Source organism: Barbatula barbatula (genome assembly GCF_947034865.1).
Source record: "Barbatula barbatula genome assembly, chromosome: 23".
Taxonomy (NCBI): domain Eukaryota; kingdom Metazoa; phylum Chordata; class Actinopteri; order Cypriniformes; family Nemacheilidae; genus Barbatula; species Barbatula barbatula.
Genome location: NC_136786.1, coordinates 18,507,174 through 18,525,059, shown reverse-complemented (window position 1 = coordinate 18,525,059; position 17,886 = coordinate 18,507,174). Strand labels below are relative to the sequence as shown.

General features: G+C 37.4%; 1 protein-coding gene across 1 annotated transcript; it reads left to right on the top strand.

Annotated features, from left to right (window-relative positions):
• Nucleotides 1-4,395: 4,395 nt before the first annotated feature.
• On the top strand, nt 4,396-12,206 carry LOC306912043 (polyunsaturated fatty acid lipoxygenase ALOX8-like). The gene is made up of 14 exons (XM_079487881.1): nt 4,396-5,190; nt 5,446-5,659; nt 5,760-5,841; nt 6,559-6,648; nt 6,747-6,862; nt 7,312-7,484; nt 7,566-7,712; nt 9,310-9,513; nt 9,659-9,745; nt 9,831-10,000; nt 10,120-10,241; nt 10,783-10,883; nt 11,034-11,204; nt 11,397-12,206. The coding sequence occupies exons 1-14, from the start codon at nt 4,906-4,908 to the stop codon at nt 11,574-11,576; spliced, it is 2,142 nt and encodes a 713-aa protein (XP_079344007.1). The 5' UTR covers nt 4,396-4,905; the 3' UTR covers nt 11,577-12,206.
• The last annotated feature ends 5,680 nt before the right edge of the window (nt 12,207-17,886 follow it).

Below are 17,886 nucleotides of genomic sequence, written 5' to 3'. Positions count from 1 at the left end.
GGTCAGCTTGCACAAAAAGATAGCAGATGAAGATTAAGAATATCATTTTTGTCATGTTGAGATCTGTTAGCAAACTCTGCTCTCTGATTCCCCGTGAGCGACAGGGTTCACATGCTACGCACATTTATTTATAAAGCCCTTTGGGACACTGAACATCTGGTCGCAGTGTTGTTCTTAGAATAACACAAACATCCGCACTGATGCTTATGCAAATGTGAGTTTCACTTCTGGCTGGAACAAATGTGATGTTTGAATAGACACACAGGCTAATTTTTATATAATGGAAGACAGACTTCATTACATTAGACAGACACACATTATGAATTTATAAAATCTCTCTCGGTGTGTAGGCACTAGGCCTATAAGAAGAGGGTCTGCAAAATGTCATTACGTCTTTTTAGTTTGGAGGACAGGATTTAAAAATGATTCCCCTTCACAAGGCTTTTGAATTAAGTATATGAAACCAACAAACAGTAGAAAACCATATTAATGATGATATGATGATGTTAAGACTGACGAAATACATGCAGTCAACCAAGCATTTAACAATTAGTTACAGCAGTCTGTTACTCATTCTTTGTCACTAGATGGCAGATAACAATCCTAAGGTAAATTTGTCATCATAATATTGTTTATTTTGTTCACAGTACTATGAAAACATTGCAGTTGCGATATGAAAGGAAGTATGTCAATGGAAGTGAACTCCCTCTCACACCTGGGGCGGTTATAGAATAACTATAAAAAAACATTCATGTAAGATTAAAATATTAAGAGCTGGTGTAAAACTAATATATTTAAGATTGAATTATAAATATGTGAGATTAAATTTGGAATCGAGCCATTCGAACTGTATCTAATCGCAAGAGGAATCTCTGATAAGTCGGAGTAAATCGCAGCAGATGATGCTATCGAGGTATTCCACAAGATGATGACGACTGCGATATGTTAAAAGAACCGAAGGAACCTGACATACCGAGACATTTATTCTTTACTAGAGCTCAAGGCCAGTCAGAGTTTATTGATGCTTATGTGACAGGCTTAAAGGATTTGTGAATTTGGAGAAGTTACCGAGTGACTGATAACAGACCGGATTGTTTGTGGTCTTACAAATGACCAGAGAAGAGGCAGGCTTTTACGGGAACATGATCTGACTCTACAGAGAGCCGTGGACATCTGCCGGGCATGAAGAAACAGAAATCCCTGCACGCAAAAAACAACAACAAAATTTGAAGATTTGTTTACAGGACCGGGTTGTCTAAGGGATGGGAAGTTACAGTCATATTTGTGATTCGCATGTTTGAATCTTAACCGAATATTTTTTCGAGTTCAATTAATGCTGCATGTTAGCCAAATTACCCCATAATGTTTATTTATGTTAGTTTTGATCAGATTTAAAATAAGAAGTAAATTTTATTGCAGTTATGGAAAAGTTGCAATTTGTGTAAAACTAATTTAAACAGATTTTTAAACTTGTATGTTGACAGAATGTCGTCCGACAGCAGTAACCACATTTTTTTGAAGGGCTTCTGTACTGAAACGGAGTTAAAGTTCCTCTGACAGGAAATATCGTTTTAGTAGGTATGACTCATTACTGCTCACTGAATAAACTGCTTTTATTGAGAGTATAAGTGCTCTCAATATATTTTTATATATTTATTATATTTTATTATTTTTAAAGGAGGCTATAGAGAATGTGAAGCTGACGTCATGCCCAGCGTTTTATTTTGCAGCTCCGCCGGCTGCACCGCCATCTTGGGAGGATCATACTCCGCTGTTATTATTGTAGTTACTCTTCGGTTTTCTGCCGTGGGGAGTTGTTTGGGGCTGAATATGGGCTGAGAAAGTGCAATAATGTGAATCACACAGATCGAGGAGAACATTAACACACGATGGCAAACTATGAGAATATAAATGACCCTTTCAAGCGAAACCACACATCCAGTTAATGTATCTGGTGAACGCAGAAACTGCATGGCTGTGAGGGTGCAAAATTATAAATACAAACACACACACACACACACACACATATTTCTCTCTATTTTTATACTATTTCAGTGAGCACTGATAAATGCCATTTCTGCTATTTCAAAAGCGTTTCTTATAATAAACATAGTTTTCTCAATACTTTGCCCACTCTATAACGCAAGGTAGACCGAACAATCGGTTCTCGAGACATCGATATCAACCTAACGTCGCACTTAAGAAGGTTTACCTTAAGTAACCTCAAAAGGTATACATGCATAGAAAAGGTATAACTTGAGTTAAGATGTACCTTAAGAGTCTTCGTTGCGAGCTGAGACAACGTTATCGGGAAATGCTGCCCAGAGCGTTTCGGAAGGACCTACTTTATATAAACCGGATCGTTTTGTGAGAAGAGGGACAGCGGTGACAATAGTCGTGAAATTTTTTTTAAACTAGAAACAGGAACATCCATCGTTACACACCCAAAAAACACAATCAAAGCGTCGAAAACAGCCAAAGAATGGCCACTTTAACAAAAAGAATGGTTGGGTAAATCAAATTTATCAGGAAATAATATTTAATCTGGACTTGCAAGGCTTAGGGTCCTGGCACAACATTATCATCTAACCCAATGTACTGTAGAAGTTGACTGAGGTAAATTAACAATTTTATGTTTAAAAGGTTAAATAAAGCATATTTATCAGTAGGCATGACGTTTTGGTGGCATACTAGACAAATTGATCATGGGTTACTAGTGTTGATCATATAGGCCTTTGTTCATTGTTGTTTATCCATGACTTTAAATAAGAATCCTCCAATTGCTTTTTAGTGCAAACCATTAGCCCAAATTGCGCAAAGTACTTGAGCACTATTGAAGCACAAATTACGCAAAATATTGAAGTTGAAATCATTTGCTGACAGCTTGGTCCCCCCCATTTAAAAATCTCATCTGCGCCCCTGCTTCTTACATATCTAAGTCTCCTTACACATCCCTTCTCGTTCCCTTCAGCTGATTCCTTTACGCTTCAGCAGCCTCCATGTAGAATAAAATTGATGAAAGAGAAAGAGCCTTTTATCTCCCTGTTACCCGGGTTATGAAACGCTTTTCCAGTTACTATTAGAAATGCCCCCACAGTCGTCAGTTTCAGGAAGTCAAATGGATTATGCTGACTGTTATGAGTAGTATTTTATTGTGTTAATTTGTTATGGTTATTTTATTACTTAAATTCTGTGTTATTTATGTACTTCTTCATTTGAATTTATGTTTATCTGTTATTGTTTGTGGTGCTTTTGGTCTTAGAAAAGCGCATTAGCTTATAAATAACACGTATTATTATTATTATTATCTTTAAAATTAAGCCGAAAAGCGTTCTCCGGCAAAGCATGTTTCATTCACACTATACTCGCACTGCAGTGCAGTAATGATTTACACCAAAGATTATGAGATCAGAAATGGAGAGGCGGAGTGCACGAGTGCATTAGTTCATAAACCAAAAGTGAAGGTGCGTTTTAATTCACATCTTCAGGGACCACACAAGGTAAGTCAATGCAGTTATAGCATCGACAGTGTCATTAAACTGAGTTTTTAATTGAACATTCTGGCCTTTAATAGGCCTAGTATATTGCCAAATGTATTTATATTGTCAGTATGCTTGAACTGCAGAGCCATTAAAATCCTTGATGTGCAGATTTCATTTACATAAACAGTTAAAAAAGTCAAAAACATATTTCAACTTTTGTTTTGGACTTTGTGTTTTTGTTGTAGCCTACAGATTTGATATTTATATTTCCAGATTAACAAGTTTTTTATGTAAACTGAAAGGTCTGCAGTGTTCATAATCAGAGATGATTTAGATTTCTGTCAATTACGCTTTTCTAGAACAATGAATTTCTAGCTGAATGCTGTGATGATCATAAATGATGTTCCAGTATTTACAAATCAAATTTGTAATGCCGTCTTTTTGTCAGCTCCATGTGCAAAAACTCGCCAAAAAATACACATTAAGAAAAAGAGAGAAATTTAAGTACTTTTATAAAAAAATTCAAAATATTTGATTTATGTTTTTCCTAAAAATAAAATGATCCATGGTTTTTAATAGTAAAAGTGTGGTAAGCATGTGTTTTTTGTGTATTGATAACCAAGTGCATCAAAACTAGTCCATTAAAGCCTAGCACAGTATACAAAGCTAAGAATACATGACAGACAAATGAAAATAAACGGAAAAAAAAACATAATTACTCTTAACAGGTTTTGTTCATGGCATTTTATCGAAACTAGTAACTTTGTATTAGCACCTATTGTATTATTGCTCCTGTATGACATATCGCTAACTATTTGTGAGTCGCTTTGGATAAAAGCGTCTGCTAAATGTAAATACGTTTTGTAATTTATTCCCTATGACTTGTGCTTGTCCTGACAGTCATTCTGTAATTTCCCTTGATTTATGCACTTCATATACCTGAAGCAGTTTCACAAACAAGTTTAACAGGTCTTGCATGTATCATAGGACATAAATCAAGGGTCATACATCATTTTGGCATGTACGTCAGTTAATGTTATTTTGAAAATAGTTTCGTTTGTAAATGAAACAATTGTTCAGATGAGATTCATGCAACTGAAATAGGGAAGTGGCTTAAATTCACAGAGCATTTGACACTAGATTCACACAATCCATTTCTCTCCTCCAGACCCAATAAACAGACTAAACCATAAAGAGGACCTTATTTTGGCCTTTTTATCACAAGGCTTATGACAGTGTCTGGTTGTCATATAGTATTTCATTTAATTGATTTCATTTACAGTCTCCATGTACAGTTGACCGTTCTGTAATAAGTCAGGGCTAATAAACCAACACTGTTTCTTGCCTTAATGTTTGCTTGGTATGGTCTGTCACGAAATGGCATGTGAAGTTATTTTTTACAATGTAAATAATTGTGCTGTATATGAGATTCATACACCTACAATGCAAGGACAACAGATTTATGTCCACCTCTCCCACTATAGAACTATCATCGTATCATATTAACAGTATCAGAATAATATTTTCTTTTTCAATGCTTAGGAACCTCACGATGAGCCAAATGGATACGTTTTACGTGACAGTTCGTACCTCCATATTACCTCTCTCAGGAACGTATGGCAGTGTTTGGATCTCTCTGGTCGGTACTCTATGCGAGACCTCTCCAGTGAAAATGAACCCAGAACAATATCGTCTCCTGCCAGGCTCAGTAAGACCTTTTATAGAAATGTCTCGCATCGCTCTAAATACAGATATACTGTGAAATGCGGTTGAGCAGGAACGCGATCCACTTGAACGAACTTGAAAGTCTTTGGATTAGTATCTGCTAAATAGATGCAATGTAATGTAAATGTAGCTTAAGTCATTGAATAGATTGATCGATTCAGAAATATAAAAAAGGCATAAGAACAGGTTTTTATTTTAGTACAAGAGTCTAACACGAAGACTTCTGTCTTTGAAACAGGTCTATGACATTGTCATCACACCTACAAAGGAAGTTGGCAAATTGGTTTTGCTGAAACTGCGCCTTGATGCTCAGCCTGGTTTTCCGGACAAGAACTGGCACTGTCAGGATGTTCAGGTAAAACAGCGTTTCGAAGATCCCAGTGTGGACATTTTTCCTTGCCATAAATGGATTCAGAGCGCAGACGGCTGGGTTGAGCTTCGGAATGATGAAGGTTCTATTTTCAGAAACAAAACCCCACAAATATTCTGTTTATTTACACTCGAGACATCACATCCTCATTTGTTTTAAAATGTTTCTCATAAAATCCATAGTGTGTCTGAGAAAGGACGAGACATTGGCAATCCTAACAGCTCAAAGGGAGAAGGATCTTAAGAACAAACAGCAGTATTTCAGGTACACCGTTTTATTTGGGTTTGTTCGCCACTCAGTATATCACCTCAAAATGAAAATTCTGACAACATTTACCTTCTTGTCATTTAAAACCTCCATGACTTTATTCTGCAGAACCCAAAAGAAGATATTTTGAAGAGGAATGTTGGTAACCAAAACTCATTGGGCCCCATTCACTTGTATTGTATGGAGACAAAACCAGTGCAAGTCAAGTGTGTCCAACGGTTTTCTTTTACCAACCTTCTTCAAAATATGCAGAAGAAAGAAAGTCATTTAAACCTGACCTATCTCTGCTTTATTGTCAAAATCCTCTGTGGCGTGGAGCCCCATCTTTTAATTCAGAAATCGATGATGTTTAATGTGGATTCCTTTTTGATTAGTGTTATTTTTCATTCTTGAGCAATGAAACTCAATAGGTTAATCACACTTCTAGCACATGTGTCCGACAGGGACGTGTTCCCAATCATTTTAAGAAGTCTTTTATATTTTTCAATCAAAAGGATGAATGAGTGTTCTTATTTATTTAATTTGTTTGTATTGTTGAATTTGTTGTTTGTATTTTTAAAGTTTTTTTCCTTGTGAACATCTTGATCCAATACGAATTTCCCCTTTGAGGGTCAATAAGGTGTATTTCATTTAATTTCATAAAGGTTTGAAATGTCAAGAGAATGATTAAATGATAACAAAATGTTAAACGCTAATAAGAATGTTTGTCTGTAGGTTTGCTACTTTTATTGACGGCGTGATTCGTTGTGTGGACATGCCCAATGTGGCAGCTCTAGGCCCCAACCTGACTTACATTCGTCAAAGGTATGGTTTACTGTTCTTAAACTACAAGATTAGTTTTTTTATGGATTAGATTTTAGCTGAATTTGACAATGGAATATTGTGCTTCACTTGTCTGGCAGTCCAGCCAAGAATATGCCTTACATAGAAGGTTTTACTGGAAGAGGAACATCTTGGAATAATCTACAAGAACTTGAGACGTTCTTCCTGTTCAACGCAACGGAGAACACAGTTGCGAGTATGAACAAATACATTAAATAAATATCCACAATATCTACTGTGTAATTTGCAAACGGTACCTACATTTGACATTTACATTTAGTCATTTAGCAGATGCTTTTATCCAAAGCGACTTACAAAGAGTTCGGGGAGCAATAAGCGATATGTCATACAGAGAGCAGGGTTCTGGGTGGGGTGTAGGAGTGTAGTAGGGTGTGAAAGTATGCCGGCGCAGATCCAGTGATAGTCCTGTATGCAAACATCAGTGACTTGAATCTGATCCGGGCTTCAACCGGTAGCCAGTGGAGAGAGATGAAAAGGGGTGTCACGTGAGGCCTTTTGGGCTGTTGGAAGATGAGGTGTGCTGCTGCGTTTTGAACCAGCTGAACTACCTCTTCTTAAAACGATGTAAATAAAACAGGTTTTTGTTTTAGTTTGATAGTTTCTTGTCATTCATTTCACTTACAGAATATGTGCATGCCCATTGGAAAGAGGATGCATTCTTTGGATATCAATGCCTCAATGGCTACAATCCGCTGTCTGTCAAACAGATCCGCAGCCTGCCATCCAATCTCCCTGTCACTTCAAAGATGGTCAGATCTTTTTTGCCGGCGGGGTCTTCCCTGAAGAGTGCGATGGAGGTGTGTTTGTGTGCATGTGTGATATACTATGAGGCAGTTGGATTTGTCAAACTGTAATTGTTATTGTTGCATATATTTCAGAAAGGACGTGTTTATCTTCTGGATTATGATATTCTGGATCAGTTGCCTGCCAATACTGTCAATGGCAAGCAGACGTACTTGACTGCTCCTTTATGTCTGCTTTATTACAACCAAAAAAAAAAAGAACTTAAGCCAATTGCCATACAGGTATGTGGTTTGCCCTTTGGTTATTAGAATATACATGGAGTCACATTTGCAAAGTCGACCTGTTCTTTGGAGTGAAATTGAACGGGGCTGGGCACGGACTGCAACGAAATAGCAATAGGTGCAATTTCTAAGCTGTGGCAAGCAGCGATTGTACTATATAAATATTTGAATCTTTATAGTCTTTATAATATTTTCAAAAATTTAGGTGATTGTTGTTTAATTACTATATTTGTTTATTTATAATTTAAAAATATCTGCTGGCATTTGGACTGCCAAGCAATCCGCAAACAGACACTGACTGTTGCGAGACCCCAGCATCTTGGGAGACTTTTGTCGCATTCTAAACAAATGCCGTTGTCCTTTTATGCCAGGAACAGTCAGGTCAGTTACGTAAAGGATGAAACAGTTTCAACATAAATGTTAAGCAGCCAGTCAAAACAGCACCCACATTTAGGTCAAAAATAAGGTGGATAGACTTGAAGTAGAATTTCCTGAATTTACAGTATTTGTGCAACTGCTCAAACGTTTCAACTCATGTGATAAAGACTTTTAACCTTTACTGTGTGTTTCGATCACATTGCCTGTTACAAGCTTTTATGTGGAGCGCTTGTTTTCAGCTGTGCATTTTGACATTTCGCATCAGAAACGAGTGTTGGAAGCACCGAATTTCGTAATAATAACCCTTAATTTGCAAACAACTAATTTACAACTGAAATTGGTGGGTTTAATGTTGGCTACCTCAGAATTTATTTGGCAAATGCGTTTCCATTTCAGGCGAGCCTAATTTTACACATCAGTTTTACAAGTTAGTGATACGCAGAGTGGGGAATTTTGCATATTCATCTGACAATAAATGAGGCACACCTAGTTTTTCAGATGCACACCCAGTCTATTTTCTGGAAACGCTTTTGGTGTGAAGCAAAGGAAGTCAGTTCTTTGGCAGTATCTTGGAAAGATAATAGTTATCATAGTTATTTGCAAGACCTGCATAACAAGTAACAATTATTCAGGCATTTGTTTTCTGTCATAAGACTGTCATTTAGACTACTATAAATCAAAAACTGACACTAATGAATGGTTTAAGGTCATAGGGTCTACGCAAATTACAATTTGAAATTAGAATTTAAATGATAGCTTCACAACAACTTTAGCTTCACACAGATGTTTTACTAGTTACTAGAAAACAATTGAAGATATTTGAAAGTAAGTTTGTAACAAAGCCGTTTTGGGTCACCATTGACTTCAATAGACAAAAGACTACTATGAGAGTCAATGGTGACCCAAAATGGTTTAGTTACAAACTTACATTAAAACATCTTCATTTGTGTTCAGCAAAACTGATGTATACAGGTTTGTAACAACTGAAGGATGAGAAAATTATGACAGCATCCTAAAATGGACTTAAATATCCTAATTTAACGAAGACATAGTCCTGGTTTAAGATAAGCCTTGTCTGTTAAACCGGGCCTAAATCTCTCCTGAAATGTATTTTTTAACACTGAAATCAGTTGTTAAATTAAAATTGTGTGAATAGGGAAATACAATCCTAACTCTTGAGCATGAAATGAATCTATACTAAATCATTTTCTTATTTTAGCTTCAACAGGTTCCTGGTCCACAGAACCCTGTTTTCTTGCCCTCTGATTCTGCAGCGGATTGGTTGTTAGCAAAGATGTGGGTGCGTAATTCAGATTTTGTAGTCCATCAGGTCCTCTCCCATCTCTTGCGGACTCATTTGGTAGGGGAGGTGTTTTGTACCGCCACACTCAGACAGCTGCCAGAGATTCATCCACTGTACCAGGTACCTTAAGCCATCTTACAAAACCACAAAGCAAAACAAATGACTTCTATATAGAGTTCATCACAATTCAGTAATTATGACCTATATCATGGATACATTGAATTTCTTAGTTGTTAGGAACCAAATTTTATTTTGTTTTTTTAAGGTCCTTATGCCAAATATTCAGACTACTCTTCAGATCAACACTCATGCTAGAGCAACTCTTCTGGCCAAAGATGGTGTTTTTGACAAGGTTCCTTTAATGCATATTGAGATGGAAATTGAATCCATTTATGTTTGGGAGTTAGTTAACAAATTCTGGTTTCTTCTCTCTGAAGTCTATGTCTTGTGGTCTGGATGCAGTGAAGCTGCTGTTTGTTCGAGGAACTCAACACCTGCGCTATAGCTCAATGTGTGTGCCAGATGACCTGAGATGCCGTGGAGTCGATACACTCCCCATCTGCTATTACGCACAAGATGCCAACAGGGTGTGGGATGCTCTACACAGGTACAATACCTTAGGAAGACTGACAACATGGTTGCATATTTTTGCATTATGAATGAGACATTGATGTATGTCTAATGTTAAGTGTGTGAAGTGAATACATTGTTTGCATTTGCATACAGGTTTGTCGAGGGCTGGAGCAGTTTGCATTACTGTAATGACGAGGACGTCCAGCAGGACTGTGAGCTGCAGAACTGGATTAGAGAGATCTTCACGGAGGGATTCCTTGGTCTTAGTCACATAGGTTAACACCCTAAAGTGTACAAATGTCATCTGCACTAAAGATGTAAGGTAGCACACAGCGATGCCATGGAATTACAATTAGTGAGGCCAGCAAAGGGGGTGCTCACCCTGTGTGGGTCCTAATGCCCCAGTATAGTGACGGGGATCCTTCGGATGAGACGTTTAACCCAGGTCCTGACTCTCTGTGGTCATTAAAATCACAGGATGTCCTTCAAATAAGAGTAGGGGTGTAACCCCGGCATCCTGGCCAAATTGCCCCTTCGCCTCTATACATCATGGCCTCCTGATCCTCCCCATACGTACTAATTGACTTCGTAACTCTGTCTCTTCTCCACCAATACGCTGGTGTGTGACGGGCGTTCCGGCGCAGTATGGCTGCCGTCGCATCATCCAGGGGGATGCTGCACATTTGTGGTGGTCCCCTTCCATGTAAAGCGTTTTGAGTGCCCAGAAAAGTGCTATATACTGTAAATGTAACCAATTATTATTATTATTTTTACGAATTATTGTTGAGAGCTTTTCTTTCGTGTCATATTCTCCAGGGATTCCACAATCATTTAAAACTGTCGCTGAAATGTGCAAGTTTGTCACCATGGTGATCTTCACCTGCTCTGCGCTTCACTCAGCTGTGAACTTCTCTCAGGCATGTTCAGTGTTCATGAATAGTATAATTGCCCTTTTAAGAGCCCTAGTCACTCCTAAGTACTACCTAACGTATGTACAGAATGACATTATATCTTATTTAGATTCAGTAATCATGCGTTTATCTTTCCCCATTCATCTCAACATTTAGCTGGATTACAACCTTTGGATACCAAACAGTCCGGCAGCTCTGGTACGCCCTCCTCCTCAGACCAAAGGCCTTATAAGTGAGGATGAGCTTGTGTCCTTCCTTCCAGGAGTGAATTCCTCTTGTCACATCCTTCGTGTCTTGAGTCTACTGTCACAACATGCCATTGACTATGTAAGTGGTAGTTGACTGGACTGTGTGAACTGTACGCTGTTTATCTACTGGATGTGTCTATTGTTATTATATACGTGTCTATATATTATTCATAATACATCTGCAGACCGTTAGAGGCTCTTTGGGATTGTCAACATACATGTGCTGTCCTGTGCTTGTGTAGTAGTTATCTAGCTTGTCCTTCCTCTGTAGGTGCCCTTGTGCCACTATAAGGAGTGGTACTTCTGCAGTGGCGCCACCCTCGGGCTTGTGGAGAAAGTACAGAAGGAGTTGAAGAAGATAGTAAGAGACATCACAAAAAGAAACAAACAGCTGGAGTTACCCTACACGTATCTGTCCCCAGATTATATCGAAAACTATTTGGCTATCTGAGTCTAAGAAATCAAGCACTGTTTTTTTATTTCTTACAAGCAGTGTCATTGAGGGGTTGAACAGGTTTTCTGGGTTTGAGAAGTTAACATTATATAAACCTTGTGTGATATGTGCACTTAATGTGTAGCATTTATTAATCCTTATTATGATTTATGATAAACAACAGAAAGGCAAGATTAACATTCATCCTCCACAATCTGTAGTAAATTGTACATCATTCCACATACATTACTTTAACAAACAAACAAAAGAAAAGGAAGCAAAAAGCAGAAAAGAGAAATCACAATGTGAAACCAAAATATATAATATAATAAAATATAATTATTTAGCTTTTGTACTATTTGCCTCTTTTTAACAATTAAAATAAAGAAAAATAAAACTATTAATACACAATATTATACACTTATTCTGTTCCATTCCATGAAATGTAAAACTTAAGTTATCTTAACACTTAGAAAACATGTGTTTCAATGAAATATGACTTATACATTTATAGCACACGAGCGTGAGACGGGACCGCTTGTTTGTGTGAAGTGTGCTTATTGTTATGTTTGTTTTTGTATGAGGTTAATTAATAGCACACTACTATTTTATTTGGTATTTGCATTCAGGGTGAAGAAAGCGGCGGAGTGGCAGGAATAATTTGGAAAGTTTCATGACAATAAACCTGGAATCCTTTTCTGTTGTGGACATATAGGGGAACAATGATTTGATGGGTTTCTATGTGGATTTCTATGTTTACGGTTGCTCCCTTCAGGGGATCCAGTTTACATTTGGATTATATTAAGCTTGATGAATAAAACTTTTCTTATATTTTATTGCTTTTATTTTGGTCGTCAAAAAGACATCAGTGTCTGGATGTCAAGTTGACTTCATTCTGATTTGCATTTCTGACCTGTTTTCTTACGTCATTCTATGATGTCAAGCTGATGTTCAGGTTTTGACGTCAGTCGGGTAAAAAATGGTTATACCTACACAAACAGGAAAAACGTATTTGTAACTTTTGCCCAGCCAAAATCAGATTAACTGAACTTTATTCTGTATTTATTTTAGTTAAAGGATAAAGAGGAACATTTAGCTCTGTGGCTATTCAATCGGTCAATACTCCGTTCTGTCACTAGATGACAGTAAAATACAGTACTATGGTAACTGCATCCTTTTAATGTTGCTTCCATCATTTCACATGACCATCAAAGCATTGCAGTTGTGATATAAATGCAGGTATTTTTGTAAAATGCGATTATATTTTGACATCTCTCTCTTTCTTGATCACTCTCATCACACTTTTCATTTTGTGTGGTTTACTCCTTTGGTTTAAAAATAGACCAACACACTAATAAGCTTTTATCAGCGGTCCTGTTCTTAGACACACTTTTGTCTGTGTAACCTGTTTATGCAATACGAATGTTATTTTAGGCACAGCACATCTCCAGCACATTTGTAAACAATTCCTATCTTTCTAGATCTTTTTGACTGTGCTGTTTTTTCCATAACTTTTCTTGTATATTACTTTCAGTCTAGATTCATCTCTTTATTGTCTTTGTGTAGGCACGATAATATTAGTCAAACGTTGTCACTGTTGTGGTTATGAGCAAATGTCTCAAATCTCTTTACAGGCAACAATGATGAAGAGGTGAAGATATGAGCTGTGATAAGGACAATTGCTTTTCCTTCCCTTCTTTCGATAAAGCGTTGTTCGTGGGTTTCGTTTTAAATACACGGACGACTTTTCTGCAATTCTGAAGATTTCACAAAAGTTGTTGAAGTCTGAATAATGACGGATTTTAAGATGTCGAATGTTTATCTGGCTGCTTAACTCGTGGCTAGTATTTTCTAGCTTCGACAGACTATTTCACAGGAGATATCCGTACACATTCCAACTATTATCATGTTTATTCATATTAAGTTTAGTAGGCAATATCCTTGAAAAATATTCCCACCTGAGATATGTACAATATTCACTGTTTTCCTTAGCAATCGGCCGACTTCCAGAAGACCAAGCAGAGCAGAAATATACATTTGGAACATGTAAACATTCTCAGAGTGAGAAATCAATATACAGATCTAAAAGCGTTTACCTTCGAGACCTCATACATTTGAAACAAATGTCCCAATAATGTGCACCACTTTGCATTAATGCCTCCTTTAGTGTAGGCCGGTTCTCTGCCATCAAAATGCTGAAGCCTGTGTGAATTTCGTTGAAGGCAAATTCACAGCCTGCCTGAAATAGCTTTAAAATTCCATCACAGGCAATAAGGCATTTGTGTTGATGTAAGGAGAGCTGCTTTACTCGCATCCTCTATCAGAATCCTGAGAGTGCAGTTTGAGAGGTGCAGATAAGACTGGATACTGTACACAGGACACAGGGAACGGCTCACTCCACATCTCCCCTTTACAGTAACAGTCAATCTGGGCTGCCTGCATGATAAAAGGCCCTTTCATTATACATTTCAATGCAATTCTTTTGGCCTTAACTTTTCATATTAAAAAAGCCACAAGCAAGACGTTTGTTTTGTGTCATCACTTCACATTGAATATTAAAAACACAACACGTTAACCTTTAATTCAAAAGAGACAAAAATAATAAATAGCTTTGATTCTTAAAGGAAGCAGTTTTATTTTTCAGCCTATTCACGTCAAACAAGTGAGTGAGTTATATCCCTGTCAGTTGAGTTTCCGAGGTAAAAATTGCCCATGAACGCCCACTGATGTCGCATTTTCCACTGGGAAGTGGGGAAATGATTTTGATAGCCGAGTTTCCAAGATGGGTTGAGAAGGATTTCTGCTGTGACCGATTTGATTTATTAGTTTTTCCGCATCAGCTTCATTGCCTTGTCTTTTTCCTAAATAAGTACATATTTACTAACCATTTGAAGAATACTGTATGTTTTATACACTGTGAAAACAGCATGTGTTTCACCAATATTGCAGATAGTCAGCAAGCTGACGAGTAAAACAGTAGGTTGTATGGTTGAAAACTATTACCATATAACATTTTCTCAAGACACACGTCGTCAGCATGAATTTTGCGTCCACCATTCTTTCAACCAGCTCAGAATTGTGACATCACAAGTGGGAATGATCAAATTTCCGAGAGCATGCGAAGGCAGCATTATTAGCCCTGCGTTCCAAACAGCATGCTATCCGTCCTAATAGTATTCAAAAACCGAATTAGGCTGCGCCCGAGATCGCATACTGTGACAGTACGTACTGAATTTGAATAAGTACCCATCAGCTGCTAAAAAAGTACGAGTGAGAGTAGTATGAATACATTCGGGACATTCTGTGTCCGCCATGTTTTATGGTCATGTGACCCGTCTGCTATTTGACCTATGACTTATTAACAATAACCTACACGTGAGCGTTGATAAAAAACATAATTTAGTCACAAGAAAATCATTTATTGACACTTACATTAAAAACCGACGTTTCAATTTATTCATTTGATTTACTTTTGACATTTGACCGTTGTTCAGCTCCTGTGGCATTTCCACATGGACTCACCTATTTATATGAATATAATGTGTATTTTCTGGTGGTATATAATGATTGTACAGCATAACTGTGTAATAAATGTATTGACTTGAAATGAAAGGGGCTATCAAATGTGTGTAAATCATAATAGGCAATATTATTATTCTTAAACCGCGAAGTGTCTGGGCTTAGCTGGGCAGAGGGCAGTGAATGTGCTTGTGTAACTTGGTTTATATAGCTGTCAAAATGTCGCGCGAGACTCAAAGTTGAACCATTTTCTTTTTTTTTCTAGGTTATTTTTATTTTATTTTATTTATTTATTTTTTGATTCAAAGAAATCTTTGAAAGAAGCAAAATTATACATATCACACAAAGAGGGAAAAAATGATTAATAAATAATAAAGAAAAAATGAAAATAAATCAATACAGAAAATAACAGCAAGTATTTCTCCTCTTTCCTATGGACATATTCCTAAATCCACAAAGAAATGTAAAGATTGAACAACTTATGAAAGTAGAAAACAATTCGAAGCTGAACCACTCAGGCGGAAGCGAGGCTTCAAACAGTCATCGATGACGTCATTGGTCCAAAGCGATACAAGCCTCGACGCGCGCTTCACCGAAAGCTTCCGGGATTTCTCGGACACGCACACGCTCCGAACGTAACATCACTAATAAATATACCTTAATGGAAAGAAGAGCTGTATTTTAATGTGTCTGACACCACAATGTTGTCTAGGCAACAACGGCGATTTCCGCTTCCTGTTGACCCAGTGTGTGCGATCTCTTTTGCCATGCACTCAGAAGTACTATTCCAACACAAAACAGTACTTACTATTAGGCATAGTATACTAATGCGAATTGGAACGCAGGGTAGGTGAGTTCGCAGTCCGATCGGCGTATGACATCAAAGTACCGCGAGAACAGACTGTTTCGCGGCATTTTGATAGCACGCGCCGCGGGTCTCGTTTGAAGCGCAACACAGATCATTTCGTGTTTACGGTCGAAACTACCAGTTTAACGCGCACGTGAACGCTATTTACGGAGAAAAGTCATTCCGCTTACTCCGTATTTTAAAATGTAAAACACAATTGTGATAAAATAATGACGTAATATAGGACTGTTTGACAATATAATGCAGCAAACGTGCGAATTTGACTAGTTTTCGTTACATCCAATTACACCCTGTCAGCTAACGTTAGGGGTTGCAGCGAAGTGTGGTAAGTTCATGTGACAGGATTCATTTTCTTATCGCGCCTTTAACGTTAAAAAAGACACGTTATGTCATTGAAATACCTTCAAATGTATTGTTGCCTTACCAAAAATGCAAAAACTGAGCAGTGTGGGTTTACTGACAAATGTTTTGTTAATACGTGTAAGTTTACAATGGGTGTCAATTCTGCATATTGTCCATATTAGCATTGTTTGGAGAGTAAGACCAGGCTTTTTTTCCAGTTATCATGAAAACTATTGTATCTATGAGAGGTACTACTACAGCTTTCCAGGTCTGGATGTGTGTTGTGTTTCTAATCTACATTTTTAATTGTCACTTTGAATATGAGGATGATGTGGAAATCCCGCCCCCCCCTAAAATTCTCATCCCAATCTTGCGAAAAAACTGGGGAAAACCTGTCCCGTCCCATCCCGTCCCAATCCCAGAATGACGGCTCCCACACCCGTGTTTTTTTGTAGCCGTTACAGTAAAAATACAGTAAGACTGCCCAGAAATGTCGGCAAGCACGACAGAGGCATCATTTTCCTAGAGTAGTCGTTGCAGCGCGAGTTTCGGATCCGACTCGATTTTTCCGTGACCCTCAGGAATCCCCCCAAAATGTCAGCCTCTACTTTGAATGTCAGATTAAAATTGTGGAACTGTTTCATTCTTAAATACAAGACATAGACATTAATAGGAAATAACTGCATAATCAAGATGGACAACGATGATCATAATAGTTTTTCTATATGAAAATGACACAAAGAGCATTAGCATATGATTATGCAAAATGGTGTCTAATAATGAAATATATTTTAACATAAATATATACGTCTTCGACAATGACATAACCATGCTGATAGTTCTCTAATGCCTCGTGAACACACCACAAGCGGTTAAAACACGTTAACAAGACAGAATAAATGTTACTACAGCCAAAAAAGTGTCAACGTCTCTGTTTAAAAAATGCGCTGAGGAAGACAATAGACTCCATTTGTTACGCATTGTGACTCTTATGTGTGTCTGCGATTAGCTGAAAGTGGTACAATTTCTGAAACACAAACAGCCAATTATCACTTCTGTGAGATGTAATGCTTAGCTATGTTCCTCATTCAGTGCTTTTTATTCAGTAGACGTTAAACGACAGATTTCTACTTTTCCTGACTGACAGGCATTCTGGACGGAACCTAGATACGAATGGAAGCTTAGTAAATGTTGTGCTTAATTAACACTTTCATTAATGAGTGAATAACCAGCACTCTTTTGTATTTCACATTGACACCCAATGGACAAAAAAGAAACTGTTCATTATGAACAGATTTTTCTTGAAGTCATAATCAATTTGCAAATGGTTTTGCAATGCAATGGGGGCACGGTAGTTAATTTCCCTGCTTTTTGTGACAGAACTTTGGGCTTGGACATTTTGCAAACAAATTATCTATTATCAATCATTATGTATAATGCTGGAGATTGTACAATAAAGAGCTGGAGCAATGAGATGGAGCATATAAGGAATGATGCAGTATATTTTTTCATGTTTCAGAATAATACGCAGTAAAAGTGATTTTAATGACCTACAATGTTAAATGGTAATGCCGCGTAGCCATTTTAGGAAACAATACT

Bases quoted from the DNA above. Each gene is read 5' to 3' on its own strand.
- LOC306912043 (XM_079487881.1), top strand. From the start codon at position 4,906: ATGAGATTCATACACCTACAATGCAAGGACAACAGATTTATGTCCACC. The intron at 5,191-5,445 runs GTAAGACCTTTT...TCTTTGAAACAG, and splicing joins ATCGTCTCCTGCCAGGCTCA to GTCTATGACATTGTCATCAC. The intron at 7,485-7,565 runs GTGTGTTTGTGT...CATATATTTCAG, and splicing joins CCCTGAAGAGTGCGATGGAG to AAAGGACGTGTTTATCTTCT.